The 22933-nt window shown below is 43.9% G+C and overlaps 1 protein-coding gene across 1 annotated transcript; it reads right to left on the bottom strand.

The window, feature by feature from the left end:
- Nucleotides 1-1807: 1807 nt before the first annotated feature.
- On the bottom strand, nt 1808-9490 carry SMU1 (SMU1 DNA replication regulator and spliceosomal factor). Its single transcript, XM_066339809.1, has 12 exons — nt 9425-9490; nt 8973-9183; nt 8713-8865; nt 7975-8085; nt 7495-7623; nt 6397-6516; nt 5888-6004; nt 5567-5694; nt 4720-4846; nt 4165-4332; nt 3768-3920; nt 1808-3136 (listed from the first exon to the last, which is right to left on the bottom strand). The coding sequence occupies exons 1-12, from the start codon at nt 9448-9450 to the stop codon at nt 3038-3040; spliced, it is 1542 nt and encodes a 513-aa protein (XP_066195906.1). The 5' UTR covers nt 9451-9490; the 3' UTR covers nt 1808-3037.
- Between the last annotated feature and the right edge of the window lie 13443 nt (nt 9491-22933).

The raw sequence follows: 22933 nt of genomic DNA, 5'->3' as shown, positions 1-22933 counted from the left end.
CTGACAGCCTGACGGTCACAAGGGGCATCCTGCCCTCCAGGAGCTGGAATCCATGGTGTTGCTGAGAGGGTATCCTGACCTGTCATAGACCACTACTCCTATCACTTTTTCATATGGGTACAAATGATGTCACAAGCCAAAACATAGGTGGGATCAAAGAAAACTATAAGCAAGTGAAAAACATCCCAATTCATCTCCTCGTATGTGCTCCTTGTTAGAGAAATCAGGACAGCGAAAGGCAGACACATTGTGCAGATCAATGGCTGGGTACCCCCAAAGTCCAGTTGGAGGGCAGAGCCACAGGGTCAGTACTACCTCAGTCCTCAGCAGGTTTGCAAATAAGACTGGAGAGGGAGAAGTAGCTGGTGAAAGAAAGGGGTTTGTTGCTGTCTTAGTTTGGGAACACAGGTATCTGACAGGGAAAGCTGGAATTTCTCTCAGAATGGAGAATGTAATCTCCCCTCTTCCAAATTATTATAATTTTGCAATTAGAGGCTTTTCATGCAAAGATTTGGGAATAGAAATAACAGTTCTTTACTAGAAATATTAAGAACACAAATGTTGTAGTACACAAAAAAAAAAAAAAAAAAAAAAAAAAAAAAAAGGCAAACACAGCAAACAGAAAATCCAAGAAACCCTGACAAAGTTAGAGACAACCAAACACCCTGTTGGTCAGGGTGTTGGAAGCAATTCAAAGCCCTCCTGGAGTGACAGATGCCGTTCTGTCGGACTAGAGATGGTTTTGTAGAAATAAGAGTCCAGTGATGGTGAGATGGGTCCAGTCTTCTTTCAGGAATCCAGTGGAAAACCAGATGCTTGGTGTCCCTAGGTCTCAGTTTTTATCTGGGTAGGAACGGGTTTGGCTCGCTGCGCTGGGTGGAGCATCTCCCAAGGGGCTGATGTGTCATCTCACTGGTGAGCCTTAATGGCCCATTACTAGAAGATATTCCCTTGGAGGGTGGAAAGATAAGGAACAATGCCTCACCCAGTTCTAACAGCTGGCCCATTATCAGAAGGTTATGCCCTTCTGCCCCCCTCCCCCCTGGAGTTACAAGAGATAAAGGAAACACTTCCCCAGCCCATTTCAACAGATGAAATAGAATAAATAATTGTTCCACAACCCAAGACAGCTGCGATCCAGAGGGACCTGGAGAGGCTGGAGAAATGAGCTGACAAAAACCCTGTGAAATTCAAGGCAAAGTACAAAGTCCTGCACCTGGGGATGAACACCCCAACGCAACAGCACGTGCTTGGGGGCACTTACCTGGAAAACAGCCAAGAAGGAAGCTGGAGACAGCAAGCTTAACATGAGCCAAAGTTTTAGAAAGATCGACGGTGTTCCTGGTTGCCAGCAATGGAGTTGGCAATCCTTTAGCTTCTCAGCAAGATCAAGGATACACCTGAAATATTGTCTGGGTTTGGGTCTTCCCATACAAAAGGGACAGAGTTGTACTGAGACCAGTAAAGGATCACAAAGATGGAGCATCTCTTCTATAAGGGAAAGTACTACTAAAATTATTTTGTGAAGCTTCTCCCCCTTAACAGAATTAATAACTGCCATGGAGCTTGTCAGATATCAGTGACACTATCACTGTCAGATACATCTGTTTTTTCAGGCAGGAAAGATAATCACTTTTTACTATCTAAAAACTCCTGTTAGCATATCTAAGTAAGTAAAAAGCAACCTGTGAATTCAGACATCAGAGCTCAACAGAGAACTGAAGCCTACACTCATAGCAAAGGTGCTGTTTGAGAATTCCAGCTGAACTCTACATTTCCCCATACCATTAAAGACACAGACAAAATATTTAAAGTAGAACTAATTTATTAAGTTGAAGACAAATTATTACTGTCTGAAAGACTGCTGCAGTAGGAAAGCATTCTACAAGAGATGAGAGCAGAACACACTGTATGTAGCAGATTCAAATTTACATGCATTTCATTCATCATTACAGGAAAAAACTCATTTTTCTGCACCCTAGAAAAGACACAGTCAGACTTTAGAAGATTCTGGTGTACATTCGGAACAGTGTACATTAGTCAGAATCTCTCAACAAAAAATAATGTGCTTCAAATTGAAGAGCCTTTTATCTGCCAGTATCTTTTATCATCATGTGGGACCTGGGTATAACCTTAGCTAGGTCCACAGACATATGAAATTTTAAAAAAATCTTTAAAATAATTATTTAAAGCATTATCACAGCACTAGGAACTCAGCCTATGTAAACCAACTTTTTTATGTCTTAAAATATTGATCCCCTGGAGCCTGTTTCAGTCATAGCTGGTCTGAAAACATTTTGCACTTACAGGAAGATGGCTCCGGTAGTAACTCCTTTTAGTCTGGAAGTGAAGTAAAACAAAACAAAACAAAAATCCCCAAATAAAATCAACTGTACCTCACTGCCGTATTAGGCAGGTTTACAGTCTGTAGTAGGAAGTGCTGGGAGATGGGGAAGGATAGTTTCATTCTAAGGCAGCTGTGTGACACTACTTTCCAATATAAGTGGAAATTGATAGTGAAAATTCAACACAGCAAAACTGAATGGCGTAGAAATGACCCCATCTTCAAGATGATGATACTGTATCCTCATATGCATTCAAGGAAACTATTCCTGTTTCAGCAGTAGGGAAGAGACAGCTCTCCATTCCACACTTCATGAAAAAGAAAAAAAAAAAAGGGGGGGGGGGGGAAGTATTTTACTGTATTCTAGAAGTCAGCAACCACTCATAAGCATGTACAGCTGCTGGCTCATTGAACTTCTACAAACACTGTAGGAAGAGTACAGACTTCAGGAGGCAGAAAAAGCATTCTCACTGAAGTTGCTTCAACTACTCTACTAAAAAAAAAAGTATATGAAATTATCTGATGCTATATTTATGCATCAATCCACTCTCAGTAGGTAAAAATGTAATTTTCTGGAAACCTGAACTGAAAATTGAGCAAGTATTACACTCTGAATATTCAGACCTTGTTAAAGCACAAACATTAATAACCTGCAACTAACAGGCATGCTTCAGAGCTTGCTGCAAGATCCATCTATGGCTTCCAGAGCTTGAGGAGGCCATCTTCACTGTAGGTGGCAATCAGGTTCTGGTGGGGGTGATGAGCAATGCCAATGACATCCTTTTCATGGACCTAGACAGTAAGCAGAAAGCTGCATTAGGAGAGCCTTCATTTAGAAGATTTATAACAAATACTATCTTCAAAAAACAACTGGAGGAAAGCTGGACTGAGGGCTAAGGTGATCTGTGCATAGAGCAAAAGCAGGGGTACATACCCCCCCAACATTCATTTCCAGTCACAACATTTTTGTGACATGGCACTTACTATTTATTGGGCAAGAGAAGGTTCAGTGAAGGTTAAAGCCACAATATCTAAGTGCTCCCCAATAAATTTAGACATTCAAGCTGGTATTTCTCTAAGTTTAGTCTGAAGCAAATTTAAATCCGATAGCTTTAAATCTGACAGCTTATTCAGATCCTACATCAGCTGGAGCCCTGGTCAAGACATGCTCTCCTTCCAGGAACTCTGATCAAATTCAGTCTTTGCTGGATTGGGTGAGTACTTCCCTAACTTCTACAATCACATAGTTCTAAAACCCCAAAAACATTCTATGGCCAAATATCCTGAAAATAATTTGCTACTAATCATGTCTGTTAGAGATGAAAGATTCCTTGGTCTGAGATTCCTCCCTATGGACATCATAATAAATATTTACATCACCCTGTGTTTAAAAGTCTGGAAAAGCTTAGAGGTGAAAACTTACTGTCAGAGTTCTCTCCAGTTTGCCCGTCACTGTGCTGAAGCAGTACAGCACAAAATCTTCACCAACACAGTAGATCCATTCACCACGAGGTGAAAGTGCACAGCAGACAAAGTCACCACCTTCTCTCTTACCAGAGCTAAAACTCCTCACAATCTGTAAAGACACAAGCCCAAAAACATTTGTCAGGATTAAACAGAACTGTCAGCAGAACACAGATCTCTCAATCGCTTCAAGAACTTTCTGTGTTCTACAGACTTGAGTTCAGAATACCTTGTCATGCAAGCAAACCAGAGAAATCAGGTTTAAGCCTGCTAGGTTAGGGCTAGGTTATTAACTATGTTTTCTGCATTCTTGAAATGACAAAGAGTCCTGAAAGGACACCAGTAAGATCACATACCTGTCCTTGCATATTCATGATGACAACTGTATTCGATCTGTTACAAACAACAAAGTGCTCTGGGTTTTTAGGCAGCAGAATGACACTGTTCACAGTAATGTCTGTCCCAGCAGTGCTACCAAGAGACTTGAAGGTGTTGGAGCACTCTGTTGTCTTCACATTCCAAACCTAGTATTAAAAAAAAAAAAAAATTAAACAAATTAGTTTTAAAAATTAAATAGAAGGAGCTGATAGACAATTATTTCAGATAAGGGAATCCCCACATCATAGGACAAGAGGTGTCACAGTCAGTTCTGTGTCTAGAACAAAGCAGAACAGGCAGTAAGCACTGCACTTATGTCTCCATTTCACAAATGCAGCAGAGACTGCAAGAGACTGTGACAGAGTAACAAATTTTATCAGTTCTCACAAAAATGTACAGCAAAGTCACAAATAGACTCATTACTGCAGATATCCCCCCCGTCCATCTCCAATTACTGCAACAATTGTAATCAAGGAGTGATAAGATAGCAAGAGTCTGAAGGTGCTCTTTACAAAGGGTAAATGCCAGCTTACCTTCACTGTGCCATCAGAGGATGCACTGATAATATAGTGTCCATCCTGGGTAAAAGTAGCTTCATTCACAAAGGAAGAATGACCACGGAATTCTTTCAGGGTTTTCCCAGATTTTAAACCATGAATCCTGTCAGACAACATAGGTGGAAATGAGTGAGCAAATTCCATTCAGTAACCAAGTTGGTGCAGGATGTTATTGCATTACACAAACAATAATCAACAACTTCATGATGCTAAAAGCTGCAAGAAAAGGAATTTGATGAGGATCTTCTTGCCTGTTAAGACTACAGCAGTGTTTGAGTATTTTTCTGAGTATAATTGTTCTAAGATCCTTAGATCCCTGCCTGCAATGATCGGAGGGAGAAAAGAGACGAGAAGGGAAGGTACATTCACTGAAATAATTTTAACACCTAAAAAATTCTAACTATTAGGTTAACATCACTACCCAACATGTCTTGACAGAATTTGAATTGACTCCTCAAAAGGTGTAGAGCTGAAGTACAAAAGACAAGGGATATTAAAAAAATCTCACCCCACCAAAAAAGACAACTGAAAACTCCAACCAAACCATACCAACTCAAAATATCTTTCCTGATATCTATATAGGATTTTCCCCAAGAGAAGCAGTGGGATCTGGAACCCTGCACATCTTGAAAACTCAGCTGGACAAGGCTCTGAACAGGCTGTCCTAACTGAAAGATTGGCTGTGTTTTGTGAAGCATAGTAGACTAGAGATCTCTACACATACCTTCTAAAATACAATGTTTTATAGTTAAAACTGCTTAATGAGAAAAATTTGTTTCCTTTTTTCCCCACATTGTAGCTCACACATTCTCAGTATATTTACCTGATCGTCTGATCAAAAGAAGCACTAAGGATTTGGCTGCTGTCTTTGGAGAAACTGAGGCAGGTAACACCTTTACTGTGAGCTCTTTCAAATCTTCTCAGACACTGACCACTCTGGATTTTCCATACCTGAAAAGGAAACAGCAAATAAGTGACTACTTTGTTATGAGATCACATGAACTTAATCAGAGCCAATACATGGCTGATCCTGAGCCATGTTAAACTTCCTTTTAATTTTTACAGAATGGGAACATTACTGCTATTGCACACTAATCTTTTTGGTCACCACCTCTCCCAACATGCCATACAAAAATATTTGTACCTTGATCTTTCCATCTTGTGCTCCAGTTGCTAGCATTTCTGTATCTCTGCTGAAGCACATGCACAGCACTGCATCATCCATCATCATGAAGTTATCTTGTGCTTGATACTTCAGATCCTAAACAAAAGCAGAAGATTCATCAGTCAAAGTAGTGAAAAAAATGAAAGCCTAATTTAAGGCAAAGTGCAAAACTACTAACAGTTTTAACTTCAGTTATATTTTATAACTTATTGCAAATCAGACTTCATTGCCTTGTAATACAGAGTACTACCACTGTTACCATTTTAAAGGCAACAGCAGGGCATGAACATAAAAAAGTTATCACAGAGAGAAATATATGATAAACAAAACAACTACACCCACATAACTATTCCAGACTGATATATGAATCGTCTAAACAGACAATCTTCTCGGGTTCACAGTCCCTAAGAAATTAAACAATATCAAAGAACAAAAATCCAGGCACCCTGAAAAGACAAAGTCACGGTGTGAAATTAGGAGTAACTTACCTTCCTAATTTTTCCAGTAGTGAAGTTCCATACTTCAATGAAGCCATCAACTGAGCCAGTTACCAGATACTGTCCATCTGGAGAAAACCGAGCACACTCCACATGTGACTTCTGCCCAAACTGTTTTAAAAAAAGAATATAAGTAAAGCTTAATAAGCCATATAGAAGGCTCAACTCATTAAAACAAAACTGCAGTGTCATTATGACAGTAAAAATACAGTATCTGCTAGAGGTATGTATTCACAAATTTAATGCTGAAGTACTAAAGAATCTGTCAATACATACACAATAGCATTTTTAAAAAGAAGTAAAACAATAATCCCCTCCTTTTGGTCTAGTAATTTCCATGAAACTTACAACAGACACTTCGTGGTTACAGGAGGAGTTGAGTTGGTTGTCTTTGTATTTGTTTTTAAAGTGGATTCTTTCTGTTAACAAACACCTTTCCAATATCTAACATATATCACAGTCAGACTTCAGAACCTTATGAATTTCTTAAGTTGCTTCATTTGGAATGATGTTTCTCCAGTGTAATTACTATAGAGAATGTTTATGGGGTTTTTCTACTGTCCAATTTTTTGACTTCTAAATTTTTAAATAGAAGTGGCCATGACAACAAGGTATAGAAAAAAAAACTTCAGTAGCCCAAACAAAAATACAAGGCCAGCAATGACAAACAAAACAAATTCTAATAAAGCATTTTTATCAAGTTGTTACTGAACTGATTTCATAAGTTGCAGCTCACAGCTTCTGAAAAACTGTTTAGAACACAAGTACCTCCTTGCACAAATAAAGACGGGGACTATGCCAATTCCTGTAAACGGACTGATTCTGAACTGTGAAATCAAAGAAACTGAGCAGTTATCTTAATCACAAATACCATAAGCACCGAAACTTGTTAAAAGACGTAATGTCAGACTCCCATGAAGAAAAGTCTTCTGAGAAGATAAGGCATGGAAAAGGGTGAAAAAAACATAGGTAGGGGGTGGGGAACTACTTAAAATAAGGTAAAAAGAAGCATTCAGAAGATTTCCTCTTATCTCCCAACAAAAAACATGAAGGAAAAACGCAGCAGAAACACACAAAAGCAAACATTACCTTAATATGCCTGCTCAGCTGCGTGGGGAACTTTTCTTCCTCTACGTCTTTCACAGCTGCTTTGCCTCTGAACAAGTCAATTGTCATCCCGGGAGGAAGCAGGCCCTGGTGCTGCTGCCACTTCAGCGCCTTTAGAAAAGATGAAAGCCACATCATTAGCTACAAGTTAACACAGATCTACAACATACTGCAATGAAAAACTACCAATGAATACTTTCTGAGAATCAGAAAGGACTGAAAATAAAATGTTATTCTCAAAGTGTACACTGTGCTGCAAATTTATTCTACTGGAAGGAATCTACTGCTGGAGTGATGACTTTTTCTACAACTGATAAATCCTTGCCACACAGGAAAATTTTTTTTGAAATATACCACGTTTAAACTTTAGTCTTCTACGGCTAGAAACTCAAGTATATAATAAATAGTCTTACACAGCAATAATATAAAGACATAGCTACTGAAATATTTTTCAACACTCACCTGCCCCAACAATGCCATAAGACGAGATGGAGGCACCACGCTGACCTCTCCAGCCAAAGCTTGTGCAATAGCAGCTCTCCGCTTCTCTTTGCTACTCCCATCTGGGTATGCCTAGAGAAAAGATTTTTTTGTGAGGTTATAAGTCCAAATAATATTTTTCTTTTCCCAAAAAGACCTCTGTTGTTCTGAAATTGAAACCTCTTCTATATAAATTTTGTTAAGCCTCTAAAAGAGCTGTTTTCCTTAATACCAACCTGAAAAGCAAAGAATAATCAGGGTTGGAAAAGACTTTAAAATCAGTCCCTTAACTAAATTAACTATCAACCTAACATGCTCTCACAAAACTTCTAGACTGACGTAACCAGTCAGAAATAATGCCTTGTTTTTACTGTTATTACAAGCACTATTTCTGTTCAAACAACTTGAATTTTCTTCTGCTGCCTACATAACACTGAAAAAACAAGCTACAGATATCATCTGCTACAGAAGGACATAGGGCCAAACTCCCAACGACACCACACTTCAAAACCACTGCTCTGCTGTCTCCTGATGAAGGGTAACACACTATTTCCCAAACACTTAATGAAAGATGTAGAATCATCAAACTGTGAAACTGCACATTCTCACCCCGCAAGACCAGAAAAAAAAAAAAACAACATCCATGCGGTGAGCCATCAGCAGCTTGCAATGATGCTGAGGGTCATGCAGGAAAAGTCTCAAAAGAAAGGCATAACGTACCTCACGAGGATCAAAGTAAGATCTGGCCAGAAGGTTTTCGAGGTGGATGTAGCGCTCTGGCTGAGTTTGTTTGAGCATGATCATGGGATCCGTTTGTCTCAGCAGAGATCTCGCAGCACCCAGTTCTCGGAGCTCGATCAACTCTAGCACAACCTGCACCCAGAGATAAATGTCTGCATCAGCAACGAGTTAGCAGGAAACACCAAACAGAGGCTCCCAGATGGACCAGAACAGGCCGTAAGAAGCCCACGCTTACTCACCTGCTCATAGAGATCAATGAGGGTCTTGTCGGGCAGCTTCAGAGACTGTATGGCCTGCAGCACCGTGTCCCAGTGCCCACTGTTGATGTCTGCCACAAAGCTCTCAATGCTGTCCACGGTGTTGAGCGACACGGTGGTCTCCTCCTGAAGGGTGGCGAGCGCCCGGTGGAGGCTGTTTTCCTTCAGGTACTGCATGATAAGCCGGATCACGCTGCGGAGGAGGAACAGTGCACGGTCAGCCGGGCACCGGACACACGGGCCGCGGCAAGCACTGCCCGCAAACCCTCGGCCCCCGCAAGGCCCCGGGGCCGCCGAGACCGCCGGGTCTCGCCTCCCTCCCCCTGCGCCGCTGGGGCCTGGGCCTGGGCCGCCAAGCCGCTCCCTCCCCGCTCCCCTGGCCGCCAGGGACGCCTGGCCTCCCCGCCGCCGCCCCGCGCCACGGCTACACCTACTCGGAGGACTCGATTTCGATCGACATCTTGAGCTGCCGCTGGAGCCGCTGGAGCTGCCGCTGGAGCCGCTGGAGCCGCCGCTGGAGCCGCTGGAGCCGCTGGAGCCGCTGGAGCCGCTGGAGCCGCTGGAGCCGCTGGAGCCGCTGGAGCCGCTGGAGCCGCCGCTGGAGCCGCTGGAGCCGCCGCTGGAGCCGCTGGAGCCGCCGCTGGAGCCGCTGGAGCCGCTGGAGCCGCCGCTGGTGGTGGTGGTGGTGGTGGTGGTGGTGGTGGTGGTGGTGGTGGTGGTGGTGGTGGTTTCACCGCCTCCAGGCCTTCCGCCACGACCTCTGCCACGACTTCCTCTTCACGCCCCGGATAAAGAACGCGCGCGTCGCCCCGCCCCCTGCCTGACGCTATTGACGTCACCTCGGGACAGGCCCCCTCCCCCCCAGCGGCTGCGGTGCTCGCGCGCCCCCTGGCGGCGGAGCGGGGGCAGCGCAGGGAGCCGCGGGCGCGGCCTGGGCGCCGCGCGGGCGGAGTGCTCCCGCCGGTGCTCCCGCAGCACGGCCAGCCGGAGCCGGCCGTGGGCCCCGGTGGCCAAGGCGGCCGACGGTATCCCGGTATCAGCAACAGTGTGACCGGCAGTGACCGGGGCACTGACTGTCCCCCTGTGCTTGGCACTGGTGAGGCCGCACCTCGAGTGCTGTGTCCAGCTTTGGGCCTCCCGATGCAGGAAGGACATTGAGATGCCAGAGAGCAGTAGGCTGCTGAAGGGTGTGCAGCACAATCCCTTGAAGGACAGGTTGAGAGAGCTGGGGTTGTTTAGTGTTATAAATGAAAAGAAGCCAATTAAAAATAACAGAATTTATTTAACAAATTAAAAAGACAATTTAAAAAAACAATTTAAAAAAACAATTAAAAGCCACAATAAAATTGGACAACATCGATCGAATGCTGGGTGCGCAGAGTGACAGTAACAACGGTACCATCCAACCTCAGCCACACACCCTATGTCCTGGTGTAAGGGTTTTTATACGGTTTATTCGCCCTGAGGCTAAGTCCGTTGAAAGTCCAAATATTGATGTATCTCTCTATTTCCAAGCGAGGTCTAGACAGAGGTTCCCGTAAGTGTGAGAAGGCATTGATAGTCTTCCCGGATCTCGTCTTTGGGGTGCTGATTTGATCATCCTCTGGATCCCCCACCAAGACTGATATCAGATGTCAAGCAGCTGTGAAGTGGAGGCCCATCCTTGATGAATGGGCCATCTCCAGTCTGGCTATGTCATTTCTGTTGCAAATGTTGTGGTTTTGAGGCTTGCACCACAGGTCTCAGAATCTCGAAGATGCCCTGGAGTAGCTTTTAATAAACCAAATCTTTGATACATGAATTTATACATTACATTTACCACAATCCCCCACCTTTTTATTTATTCAATAAATTCGTGTTATACAGATCTTAGTTCGTTTATAAACTATCCTCATATTCGCCCCATTCATCCTGTGTTATCTCACGGTATTTCTGGAAGGATGAATTTTCTTCCTTTACTCTATTTTCGAATTTCTCCAAGGCTTCTGCCGCTCTGTTTCTCTCTTTTAACTTCATTCATCTAGATGCTTTGGAAAACTGTTCAGTTTTTCCTCCAGCTAGTTCAGGGTCAGTGGGTAAAGCAGCAATTTGCATGCCTTGTACCCCTGAGTGAATCAGCCGAATGAAACAGGGGATGAGACAAGGTAGAACTATGATTCTGGCTATTGAGCATAAGATAAAAAGCATTGTTTTTTTCCACCAGATACCTTGCCCAAACAGCTGGTCCCACCATGAGGCCTGAAGTATAGAATTCCATTTTTGGACAGGCACATGGGCTACCTTTTTAATTTCGGCTGCCAATCCTCTTATTGTTTCTCCATAATCATCAATTTCAATACAACATTCTGATTCATTGAATTTTCCACAGACTCCCCCTTCTTCTGCCAATAAGTAATCGAGGGCCAACCTATTCTGATAAACAAATGCCCTCAACTGAGAATGCTGTTTGGCCAGTAATTCCAAAGCTTATGAGGTGTGACTGGAGACTATCTCTACCACTGCCTGTAATCTTATCAGTCTATTTAAAAGACAGATACGGGTTCGGTATCCCCAACTCCCATCATTTGCCCAAGTTGCAGGGCCATAATATTCTATTATTCTTTCGGCAGGCCATTCTTCTTCTCCCCGTTTTTGACTTCCTCCTGCTAGAGGCAGTTTTTTTCTCACCTCTTTTCTGTCTATCCAAGGTTTCATATAATGGGCCCCCAGCAGATTACTTTCTGTCCTGGGTAGAATGAAAAATGAGGGCCTAATAATTCCCAAAGTGCAAGATCCCTTCCACCTTTGAGGTAGTTCACTATAAGCCTTTTTCCCACATATCCAGTAGATGCCATCAGGGGCTTTCCATTTTATGTTTACCTTTTCGGGCTCTTTCCAATACTCTCTCAAACCTTCAAAGGACTGGTAAGGGTTGGCTCCAGGACTCTTATACCAGCATAATCCAATTGACTCAAACCAGTCACAATTGTCCATTTTTTCTTGGCTCCAAAACCCTGTTGGAGGTTCAGGCTGCCAGAATTTTGACTTGTTATTTGAATTTATTGCTAGGGTGGATATGCAGGGGGTGTAGCCTACCAATTCAGTGTATTTCTTACCTTCCCTGCTGATACAAATCGTTTCAATGATTCTTTTTTCTAGGATCCACCCTTCAGGTCTTTGAATAGTTTTTGATATCTGGCTATTGTCCCATTTTAGGAGTTGTTCTGGAGTCAAACCCTCACCTTTCCATGGCCATTTTTCTGCTGATTTTAATCCTCCACAAATCCAACAGTTAGATAGACCTAATTCCATGGCAATTTCTTGCATCAGATCTATAAATAGGTTCTGATCTGGGGCAAGTAACCCCCAATCTTTATATTGTTTCTCCAACTGCTCATAATGTTCACTTAATGTTTTTAATCTTTCTTGTTCAATTCTTTTTCTTTTTGCCTCTGATTTTTGTCTCCTTAATTCTTGTGTTAACATTCGCACCTTACTTTCAGGGCCGAGCCCTTCATCATTTTTTGAAAAACAGAAGGTCTCATCAAATTGTAAACATGCCCTATCATCCTCTTGATTGAGGAGATAGTATGGGTTCATTTCCTGAAAGTGTTTTTACCTCGTGTTTTAGGTTTTTTCCTACCCAATACATCTTTCCATCAATGGTACATATTTCTGTCATAGCATAGTCCATTCATTTGATAGTACCCCAAAAAAATAGATTTCTTTTTCCCACCTATCCACACAGTGCGGTTACATTGGTCACACATAGTTATACTTGGTATCTTCCCTGTTTCTCGTTTGTGAATTCTGTGTGCCTTTGACTGTCTGTTTTTAGTAACTGCCATTGGGTCATGGCATACCACCCCTTTTTCTGATTCACAAATTTTATACTGAGTAACATTGAAGAAACAATATCCCTTTCCCCTGTCCCCTGGACAATCATAATATGGTAGATACTTCAGGTTTTTTGTTTGTCCCTTTTGTGTAACCTCCAGGCATGGTTCACACTCCTTCAGGAGGGTCAGTCTCTGAGGGTTCTCGGGGTGGAATCCCCCTGCTTCGCTCAGGACTAGGCTCAGGATTACAAGGACTCCCCAGTACAACACTCCTCTGCCTTTCCCTTCGTCCACGGGGTAGCATTCCGCAGCCGGGTAACCCATCTTCTTGGCAGCAGGAGTATGTTTTTGGGGTCCTGTTGGTCCGAGCCACAAACCTCATTTTAAAGACACTCCACCGGGACCACCTGGCTGTATCTGAATAGCAAGGTACTTTGATTGTCCTTCGGCACTCAACATCGAGCACTTTGGCCTCTGCATTCAATTGTCCTTTTATTCCCTTTTTATATACTTGATACCACTCTGCAGAATTTAACTCCAGTAGACCCAAGCTAGTGGCAATTACTAAAAAGCAGCTAGTCTCTTTTTGCTCTTCTCCCAAACAATTAGTACACAATTCACTTGGTTTACACCCCCCCTTTACAATGGGTAACCCAAATAAGCTTACAGTATACACACTTAAAGTAAACAGAGGGAAGACAATCACAGTTTGGTTTTATACAACTTACCTGATCCCCTCTGTTCATTTGTGGTGGCGTTACAATCTGACTTTCAAGTCTCCAGGAGGCGAAGACACTCTCCACTTTGGGGCAGTGCCTTGAGAACTCAACCTTCTCTACTCTTGAAGCATGCATCCACCCTTTTTCTGCAGTCCTGATTGCTGTATCTGTAGTAAGAACAACAGTGAAAGGACCTTCCCAATGAGGTGCCAGAGGGACTTCCCTCCAGGTCTTTATCAAAACTTCATCACCAGGACTTATTTTATGAATAGAAAACCCCAAAGGGGCACTTTGAGGAATGAGCCCTTTTCTCCGTAGGTCCTGTAGATTTCTGTTTATGGCAATTAGATATGGCTGAATCTGGGTATCTTCTATTTGGGGATGCCCAACCGGCATCCCATGTCTGTAAGGCATTCCATAAAGCATTTCAAATGGTGACAGTCCTGTTTCTGAATGAGGCATAGTTCTTATGTTCAGGAGAGCTAGAGGAAGGCATTTTACCCAAGACATTTTAGTTTCTATCATTAATTTGGATAGTTGGGCTTTTAGTGTTTGATTCATTCTTTCTACCTGCCCCAAACTTTGAGGGTGCCATGGGGTGTGATATTGCCATCTAAAGCTTCTGTAGTTTGTTTGATAATTTAGGAGGTAAAATGTCTTCCCTGATCAGAGTCAATATGCTCTACTATCCCATAGCGAGGGATAATTTCTTCCAGTAGCAATTTTGATACTGTTTGGGCTGTAGCTCTTGCCCTAGGGAAGGCTTCCACCCAGTGAGTTAATTTGTCTACCATTACCAATAAAAATTTGTACCTCCCTACCTTAGGTAGATTGGTGAAGTCTACTTGGATCCTTTCAAAGGGGCAATAGGCAATCGGGCATCCTCCCAAAGCTGTTTGTCTGGATCTGGCTCGATTAACCTTATGGCAAATCATACACTCATGCACTTCTTGTTTACCCAATTCATAGATGCCTTTACATCCAAAAAATCTCAAAAAATGTTCTGCTAGAGCCTGTGTTCCCCAATGTGTTTGCTGATGCAATCTTTTAAAAATTTTTCTGGTATATTCTTTTGATACCAGTTCTCTCCCATTAGGTAATTTCCACCTTCCTACTTCTAACTTACCTCCTATTTTTTTATATTCCTCAATTTCCTTCTGAGAAGGGTGAGGGGGATATTCCAGGGTCTCCTCTTCCTGAACCTCAGGGATACTTACTGTGAGTAATGCTGCTTTTTTTGCCTCCTGTTCTGCCAAATTATTTCCTCTGGTCTGGAATTGCATACCCACCTGGTGTCCTTTGACATGGACAATGGAGATTTCTTTTGGATCCCTGATTGCCTCCAGGATTTGTTTTATCATTTCCCCATGAATTAACCCTCGTCCTCAAGTGTTAATTAATGCTCTTTCTTCCCATATTTTACCAAAAGTGTGTGCAACCCCGTAAGCGTATTTTGAATCAGTGAAGATAGTGCCTTTCCTTCCTTTTAATCTTTTTAGTGCCCTTAGCACTGCATATAATTCACAGGCTTGGGCAGACCAATTTGCATTCAGAGGTCCTGATTCTACTACTTCCCCAGATTTGCCATCTACTAGAGCATAGCCTGATCTCCTTTTCCCCTCTATTACCCTTGCTGATCCATCTACAAACCATTTTTCTCCTTCTTCCGATTCTTCCTCTCCTAGGTCTGGTCTTACCTTTGTTTGCAGTTCCACCATTTCAGTGCAGTCATGAGTGGTTTCCCCCAGTACCTCTCCAAACAGAAACTGGGCTGGGTTCTGAGCAGCTGTTGTCCTAAGTTCTAAACCATGTGAATGTACCAAAATACCCTCATACTTCAGGAGCCTGGCATCCGTAAGCCCTTTATCTGCCTTCTGTTGCAGAATGCTCCTCACATTATGTGGTGAGTATACTCCTAGGGGAGCCTCAAATGTTACCCTTTTAGCTTCTTCCACCAGCAGAGCTACTGCCACAATAGCCTGCAAACAAGTAGGCCATCCTCTGCTTACTGGATCTAAAAGCTTAGAGACATATCCTACTGTTTTCTTGGTTCCTGCCCAATCCTGAGTTAAAACACCATGAGCAGTGTGGTTACTGACATCCACAAACAGTTGAAACTGCCTTTTTACATCAGGCAGACTCAACGCAGGAGCTGTTATTAGTACCTCCTTTAATCTTTTAAATTCTACTTCATCTTGTTCAGTCCATTTCACTCTATCAGTATTTAGTCTCTCATGAAGAAACTACCTTTTCACTGTATCCTTCAATCCATTGTCTGCAGTATCCTAATAGTCCCAACAATTGCCTGATTTCTCTCTTAGTCGGGGGAGGGGGGGGGGGGCAGAGCTATAATTCCAGCCACCCTTTCAGGATCTAATTTCTTTTTACCTTTTGATATCCAGTGTCCTAGGTACCTTACCTCTGATTGAGCAAATTGTAGTTTTGATTTTGAAACCTTTAATCCCTTTTTTCCCAGAAAATTCAACAATGAGATTGTACCTTCTCTCACTTGCTCCTCTCTTGGGCCAGCTAGTAACAAATCATCAACATATTGTAATAACTTAATTCCTTCTGCAGGCACAAATTGACTTAACAATTGCTCAAGGGCTTGACCAGAGGTTAGGGGAATCCACAAATCCCTGTGGCAGAGATGTCCACCTAAACTGTTATTTTCAGTTTGTTTCAGGATCCTCCCATTGAAAGGCAAAATAATCCTGGCTTTCTTTGGCCAGAGGACAAGTCCAAAAGGCATCTTTTAGATCTGTTACACTGTACCACACATCTTCCGGAGAAACCCGGTTTAGAATAGTATATGGATTGGCCACCACAGGAAATTTTGGTTTTGTTTTTTCATTTACTGCTCAGAGGTCTTGTACCAACCAGTAGCTCCCATCAGTTTTCTTTACTGCCAGGATGGGTGTGTTGTGCCTTGACATACAAGGTTCCAAAGTTCCCTTCTGGATCAAATCATCAATGACCGGTTTCAGCCCCCTCCTTCCTTCCAGGGATATAGGATATTGCTTAATTCTAATTGGTTCATCTGGTTTTTCTATTTCAATTGAAATTGGCTCGATTTCCAACCTCCCCACCTCCCCTTGGGAATACCAAACCTTTGGATCAATTTTCTCCTCATCTTTAGTAGTTAGCTTGTATAAGCTTACCACTAATTGTGAATTTTTTACAGTCAGATTTATTCCTAGGGCTATTATCATGTCACTTCCTAACAAATTGTAATCAGCTTCTTCCACCAGAAGCAAATTCCCTACACAAATTTTATTGTCAGATTCAATTTCTACATTTTTAATTTCAAAAACTTGGAACGGGTCTCCCTTTGCTCCAATTACCAGCATCTTATTCTGACTTTTAAAACAGCCTGGGGGCAGTTTTTGTACTGTACTTCATTCTGCCCCCGTATCCACCAAAAATGTTATTACTTTCTTTTGGGGACCTACCTTTAGTTTTACCAAGGGCTCATTTGATGTTCGGGTCCCCAAAATAAAAAGCCCCTGACACCCCTAGTCCTCCTGAAAAATCTTTTCATCCTTTATTCTCTTTCTACAGTCCCTCTTTAAGTGTCCTTTCTTTTTGCAGTAAAAACACTCCGCGGGTTCCCTTTTTGTCCTTGAGCTCCCGTTTGACGGATCCATTTGTTTTCTCTGCGTTGTTCTCACCTGGTCCCGGTAGCGTTCCTGCTTTTGCACCTCTCTTACTGCTGCGACGAGGACTTTGGCCTGTGTTCTTTGATTTTCCTCATCTCTCCTCATGTATACCTTTTGAGCCTCCCTCAGTAATTCCTGCAAGTTTTTTTCTTGCCAGTTTTCCAGTTTTTCCAGTTTTTTTCTTATATCCTCCCAAGATTTTGCAACAAATTGTGTTTTTAACAACACTTCTCCGATGGGTGAATTAGGATCCGTTCCGGAATAAACCTGTAAGCTCTTCCGGAGTCGATCCAGCCATTCCGAAGGGGACTCCTCTTTGCTCTGACACTCCCCAAACACTCGGCTGATGTTTTCTCCCCTTGGTACTGCATCCCGCATGCCTTGGATCATGATATTCCTAACATCTATCATATTTCGCCTGCCTTCTTCAGTCTGGGGATTCCATCCCGGATTTTGGCTAGGCCATTTAAGGTCTCCGGGTGTGCCCTGAGGGTTGCGGCGTCCCCAATCTCGGATCCCCGCCTGTCGGATTAAGCCCCTTTCCTCAGGGTTAAATAGTGATCTTAAGATGGACATAAGATCCTCAAAAGTGTATATACTACTTCCCAGAAAGTCTTCCAGTCTTTCTGCTACACCGAAGGGATCACCTAGTAACCGGCCCATTTCCTTTTTAAAAGCTTTCACATCCCCTGTATTAATTGGAAGGCTTACGGATCCAATAACTCCGGGTGCTGTAGGTACTTCCCGTAAAGGGAAGAGGTGGTGTTTATCCTGCTCAGTCTCACACCCCTCCTCATTAATTTGCTTAACCCGTCTCCGGGTTCGGCTGGCTGGAGGAGAGCCCACCGGAGCCGGTTTTCCGGCCCCTACGGGCTGCGGGACTGGCGGGGGCGGAGGGAAAAGCGGCGGGGGGGGTAATCAGAGCTTTTGCCAAGGGAGGAGCTACCTCCGGTGGTTGCGGGGGAAATAGGAATGGAGCCTGCCAAGAGGCTTCTGGGATTTGTAGTCCCGCCACTTGCGAGTGCTGCGCCTCTGGAATTTGACGAGGCAGCACCACGGATTTTGACGGGGCTTCCAGGGGGTAGAGGTGTGTGGTCTCAGGGTCCCTCCGGGGGTAGACGGAGAAGCGGGGGAGGCAGTTGGGGTATCACTTCGGAACTCGGAGGGAAGGATACGGAGGCTTGGTCCGATCCCGTGATCGGAGCCCGTTGCAGAGGACCAGGTGCCGGTATGGACTGACGCAAGGGTCCCGGGGGTGCAGAGGGAGGGGTCGGAGCTTGTGACGGCGCCGATACTAGATATGGGAGAGGGAGATACTCCAAAGGATCCCATTCGTCGCCCTGGGTTGTGATTCCTTTTTTGGTTTTTATGGCAAACAATTCTATGCTAGATCTTATCCACAACTGAGCATACTCTTTTTCCTCATGGTCCTGCGATTCTTTATTGTTCACATAACTACATAATGCCTTGCAAGTCCACTTTTCAAATGTGCCAAAAGTAGGCCAAATTACATATCTCTTTATTTCCTTACCCCCCCAAAGATCTATGCAATAGTAAATCATTTTTTCCTTTGACTTACCTTTTCTTTTGGGGCACTCTCCCCAGTGCTCCAGGATCCATCCTAGCGGGCTATCTCATGGGATTTCAGGAGCAGCTTTCTCTTTTCCAAGGGTGTATTTTCCTTTGGATTCTTTTTGGTGTTTACTTTTCCCTTGCCCCATTTTAAAAAAAGAACAGTTTTCTTACTTTCTTGGTGGTGGATCTCGCACAGAATTCTTGCTTAGCTTCCGCTAAGAGCTGGGATCCTTTCCCAAACTATCACAAACCGGCTTCCGCTTACCCGTTCCAGCGAGCTGACCTGTGGGTCTGTTCGTCCAAGGAAAAAAAACTTCGGTTTGTGTCCTGGGCTTCTCACCAAGCCCGTAGCTAAAAGGCTTACCAGTTTCCCGAACTCAGAGGAACGTCTCCTTTCCTTTTAGCTTCCTTGTGATCGGTTCTCCAGACTCCCCTGAGTCTGGGTTTGATGAGCGAAATGACTTTTCCCCCACTCGCTTCCCTGTCAGCCGACCAAGTCCCTTGCGGGAGATTGTAAATGCGACTTCCAGGTCCGCACTTGCTTCGTGACCGGGTCACGTCTCACACACTCACCTAGTCACCCTCACTCAACCAGCAATACTTACAGCTATTTTCTTGCGTGGAATCTTTGTGCACGGAGAAATTTTATGAGTGAAAACAATAGCCGCGGCTCCAAAAGACCACCCTGGGTCTTTCCTAAGTTCTTTGGATCCAAAAAAACCACTCTTTTATTGTGGCGCTTAACCTAAATTTAGTTCGTGATACAATAGGTGCTACGGAGTTTCCCACTCCGCCGGGCCGCTGAAATCAGCGGGGCGCCTCCCGTGGAAAAGGTCCCTCGCAGCACGATATTGTATCCGAGTCACGGCACCAAATCTGTTATAAATGAAAAGAAGCCAATTAAAAATAACAGAATTTATTTAACAAATTAAAAAGACAATTTAAAAAAACAATTTAAAAAAACAATTAAAAGCCACAATAAAATTGGACAACATCGATCGAATGCTGGGTGCGCAGAGTGACAGTAACAACGGTACCATCCTCAGCCACACACCCTATGTCCTGGTGTAAGGGTTTTTATACGGTTTATTCGCCCTGAGGCTAAGTCCGTTGAAAGTCCAAATATTGATGTATCTCTCTATTTCCAAGCGAGGTCTAGACAGAGGTTCCCATAAGTGTGAGAAGATGTTGATAGTCTTCCCGGATCTTGTCTTTGGGGTGCTGATTTGATCATCCTCCCGATCTCCCACTGAGATAGACATCAGATGTTGAGCAGCTGTGAAGTGGAGGCCCATCCTTGATGAATGGGCCATCTCCAGTCTGGCTATGTCATTTCTGTTGCAAATGTTGTGGTTTTGCGGCTTGCACCACAGGTCTCAGAATCTTGGAGATGCCCTGGAGCAGCTTTTAATAAACCAAATCTTTGATACACAAATTGATACATTACATTTACCACATTTAGCCTGGAGAAAAGGAGGCTTGAGGGTGACTTTACCACTGTCTACAACTCCCTGAAAGAAGGGTATAGTCAGATGGGGATTGGCTTCTTCTTCAGGCAACCAGTGACAGGTCAAGAGGACATATTACCTCAAACTACACCATGGAATGTTCAGGTCAGACACCAGGAAGAATTTCTTTACAGGAAAGGTGATTAGGCATTGGAATGGACTGCCCGAGGAGGTGGTGGAGTCACCGTCCCTGGAGGTGTTTAAGGAAAGACTGGACATGGCACTTGGTGCTGTGGTCTGTTGACAGGGTGGTGTTCGGTCATAGGTTGGACTCAATGATCTCAGGTTTTTTACAACCTAATTGATTCTGAGATTCTACCCACTGCCGTTCACTCACAGGGATCTCAGAAGGGTCCCTGTGGTGACACAGGCATGGCAGGCTGCAGGTCAGGCATTCTGACAAGGACACACAACAGTTCCCTGGGCACCTGTTTCTTTGCACGTACAGATTTGCAGGCGCAAGTGCAGAGTGTTACTTGCAGTTTGCAAGCCTTAAAAAGCCATTGTGAGCACTGCATCTCAAGAATGTGGTCATGTGTGAAAGAATGACAGTGCACAAAGCAATATGAGTAGGGCAATTAATAGCATGTCATGGTTGCTCTAATTACAGACTAAGAATTGGAAAAATTATGCTCTACTGGGCAGAGCCCTACAGTGGAGCCTGTAGATGAGCATGAGAAGAGAACTCACCTTGAAACACACTTCTGGTGTGTCTTGGTTTGAAAGACAGATATCTGCTAAGGAGGGGCAGGGCCTCCCTTCGAATTATTATAATTAAGAAAATTAAAGGGGCTTTCAGGCAGAGGTATGGCAATAGGAATAACAGTTATTTACTAGGATGTATAACAAAGGCAAACAAACAACAACTACAGCAATAATAATAACAGAACCAGGAACCTCGAGGGACTTTGTTTCACAGAGGCCAGGGCAGTCCAATCTCTTGGGACTCTGAGAGCAACCAAGCTGGAACGGTGGAAAAATCTCAGGATGGTGGCTGATCATAAGCTCCGCCGGTGATAGCTAGAGAGGCAGGAGTGTCCTGGTAGACGAAAAAACGGCAGTGCCAGGACAGGGCCGGCCCAGCAGGGCAGGACAAGGCGAGCTCGGAGTTCCGGAGCACACGAGCAGATGATGGTAGATTTTCTCAGGACTGGACCGGTTGGGACAGTGAAGTCCCCCCTCAGCAAGCAATAGCCTGGCCGCCCTCTCTCCAGTGCGATGCTGAGAGAGAGGGAGAGCTAGCTGCCCCCAGCCCTGTCCTTATCTCTCCCTTCTGACTTTTGGCCACCTCTTTGTTTTGGTCAAGCACCCTTAAGCATCCAGTATTTAGTCTCCTAGTAACTTATGGAGAAAAATTCCTTAGAGTAAAAAAGGAACAAACCTAACCCCCAACATGGTGGCTCAGGCAGTCCGTCCGTCCTGCTTGGACTCTGACTGAGGCCAAAAGTTCGTGCTACAAGATGAGTAAAATTCACTGTGACCCTCCTGGCTGCACATAAGTTTCTTTGTCAGGAAGAGAGGCTCCTTGTTCCCTGGGGAGCACCAAAATCATGCTAGCTGGTCGTGGCTTTTTGGCGTGCAGCACTTCCCACCTTCACCCAGCCTGATACCAGCACTAGACTGCCAGTACATGGGGATGTGAAATGCATGGTATCACCCCTCGTGGATGAATGTTTTCTTGCTGTTTTTTCAAGCATGTGCATTTTGCTAGATGAGCCATGGAAAATACAACCGTGTGTGAGAAACTTCCTCCGTTTGCCAAGGAAAGCTGTTCTTTGCTGTCTCTGTCCCCAGAGTACTTTAGAAAGTAATCCAATAGCATGAAGTTGAAAAAACAGTGAGTGAGGTACATGGCTAACATTCAGCATTCTGTTGTTTCCTTTCTGTGATCCCAACTAATTTTTTTAACTGCTTTTACAGAGGTGCAGGGATTACTTCACAGAAGTATTGTTTAATTGCTCCAGGCTTATTGTTTTCAATGACAGGTGTATTTATGTTGTTTGAAGGTTGTTTTGAAAACAAGTCTGATCCAGACTCTAACAAAGAAAAGCCATAAAATCTAAAGATGGCAGCTATTTTTGTGCTGGCAGCACATAGGAATCTGGCTCAATTCCTCAGTAAATTCAACTGGTGCTCTCTTGCTGTTCTCCTTCCAGTGTTAATGGCCTCTAGCAGGCAAAGCCCAACAGGCAGGCTACCTGGTCCTAAACTGTCCCAGTCCTCAGGATGGCATTTTTCTGAGCGGTGAATTCAGCACAGGAACCTGCTAACAGACTGGACACACTGGTTTACTAGGCCTTCTGGCCCTCCTTCCCTGATAGATGCAGAGGGAGGTGGACACCCCAGGTAAACTTACTTATGCTCTCCATGAACTCCATCTGAGAAAAGGGTCCCAAGTGCTATGCAAGCACAAAAGAATCAGACTTAGACTTTGTGGCTAGACACAGCTACAGCAAATCTGATCTGGTGCTGGCAGCAGTCCAGTGTCTGAATACCTCCAGAGATCCTTCCAGCCAACACTCAAAGGATGCCAGCTCTGGCACAGCATTACATAAGGGAAGGAGAGGTTTCCATTTTATATTTTGGCTCCATTGGGAAGAGGATGCAAAGGAAAATAAACAGTCTTCATGCAGTTAGGCAGCATAGTTATCTGTAGCACACTGG

This window comes from Sylvia atricapilla, chromosome Z, assembly GCF_009819655.1.
Source record: "Sylvia atricapilla isolate bSylAtr1 chromosome Z, bSylAtr1.pri, whole genome shotgun sequence".
Taxonomy (NCBI): Eukaryota; Metazoa; Chordata; class Aves; order Passeriformes; family Sylviidae; genus Sylvia; species Sylvia atricapilla.
Note: the sequence above shows the minus strand (reverse complement) of the source record. Positions and strands in the feature narration are given on the sequence as shown.

What these genes read in the sequence shown, in the direction of transcription:
- SMU1 (XM_066339809.1), bottom strand. Translation starts at nt 9,450, where the DNA reads ATGTCGATCGAAATCGAGTCCTCCGA. An exon ending in ATCGAAATCGAGTCCTCCGA is followed by an intron (nt 9,184 to 9,424) that starts GTAGGTGTAGCC and finishes CCTCCTCCGCAG; the next exon opens with CGTGATCCGGCTTATCATGC. An exon ending in CTTACTTTGATCCTCGTGAG is followed by an intron (nt 8,086 to 8,712) that starts GTACGTTATGCC and finishes TCTTTTCTCTAG; the next exon opens with GCATACCCAGATGGGAGTAG.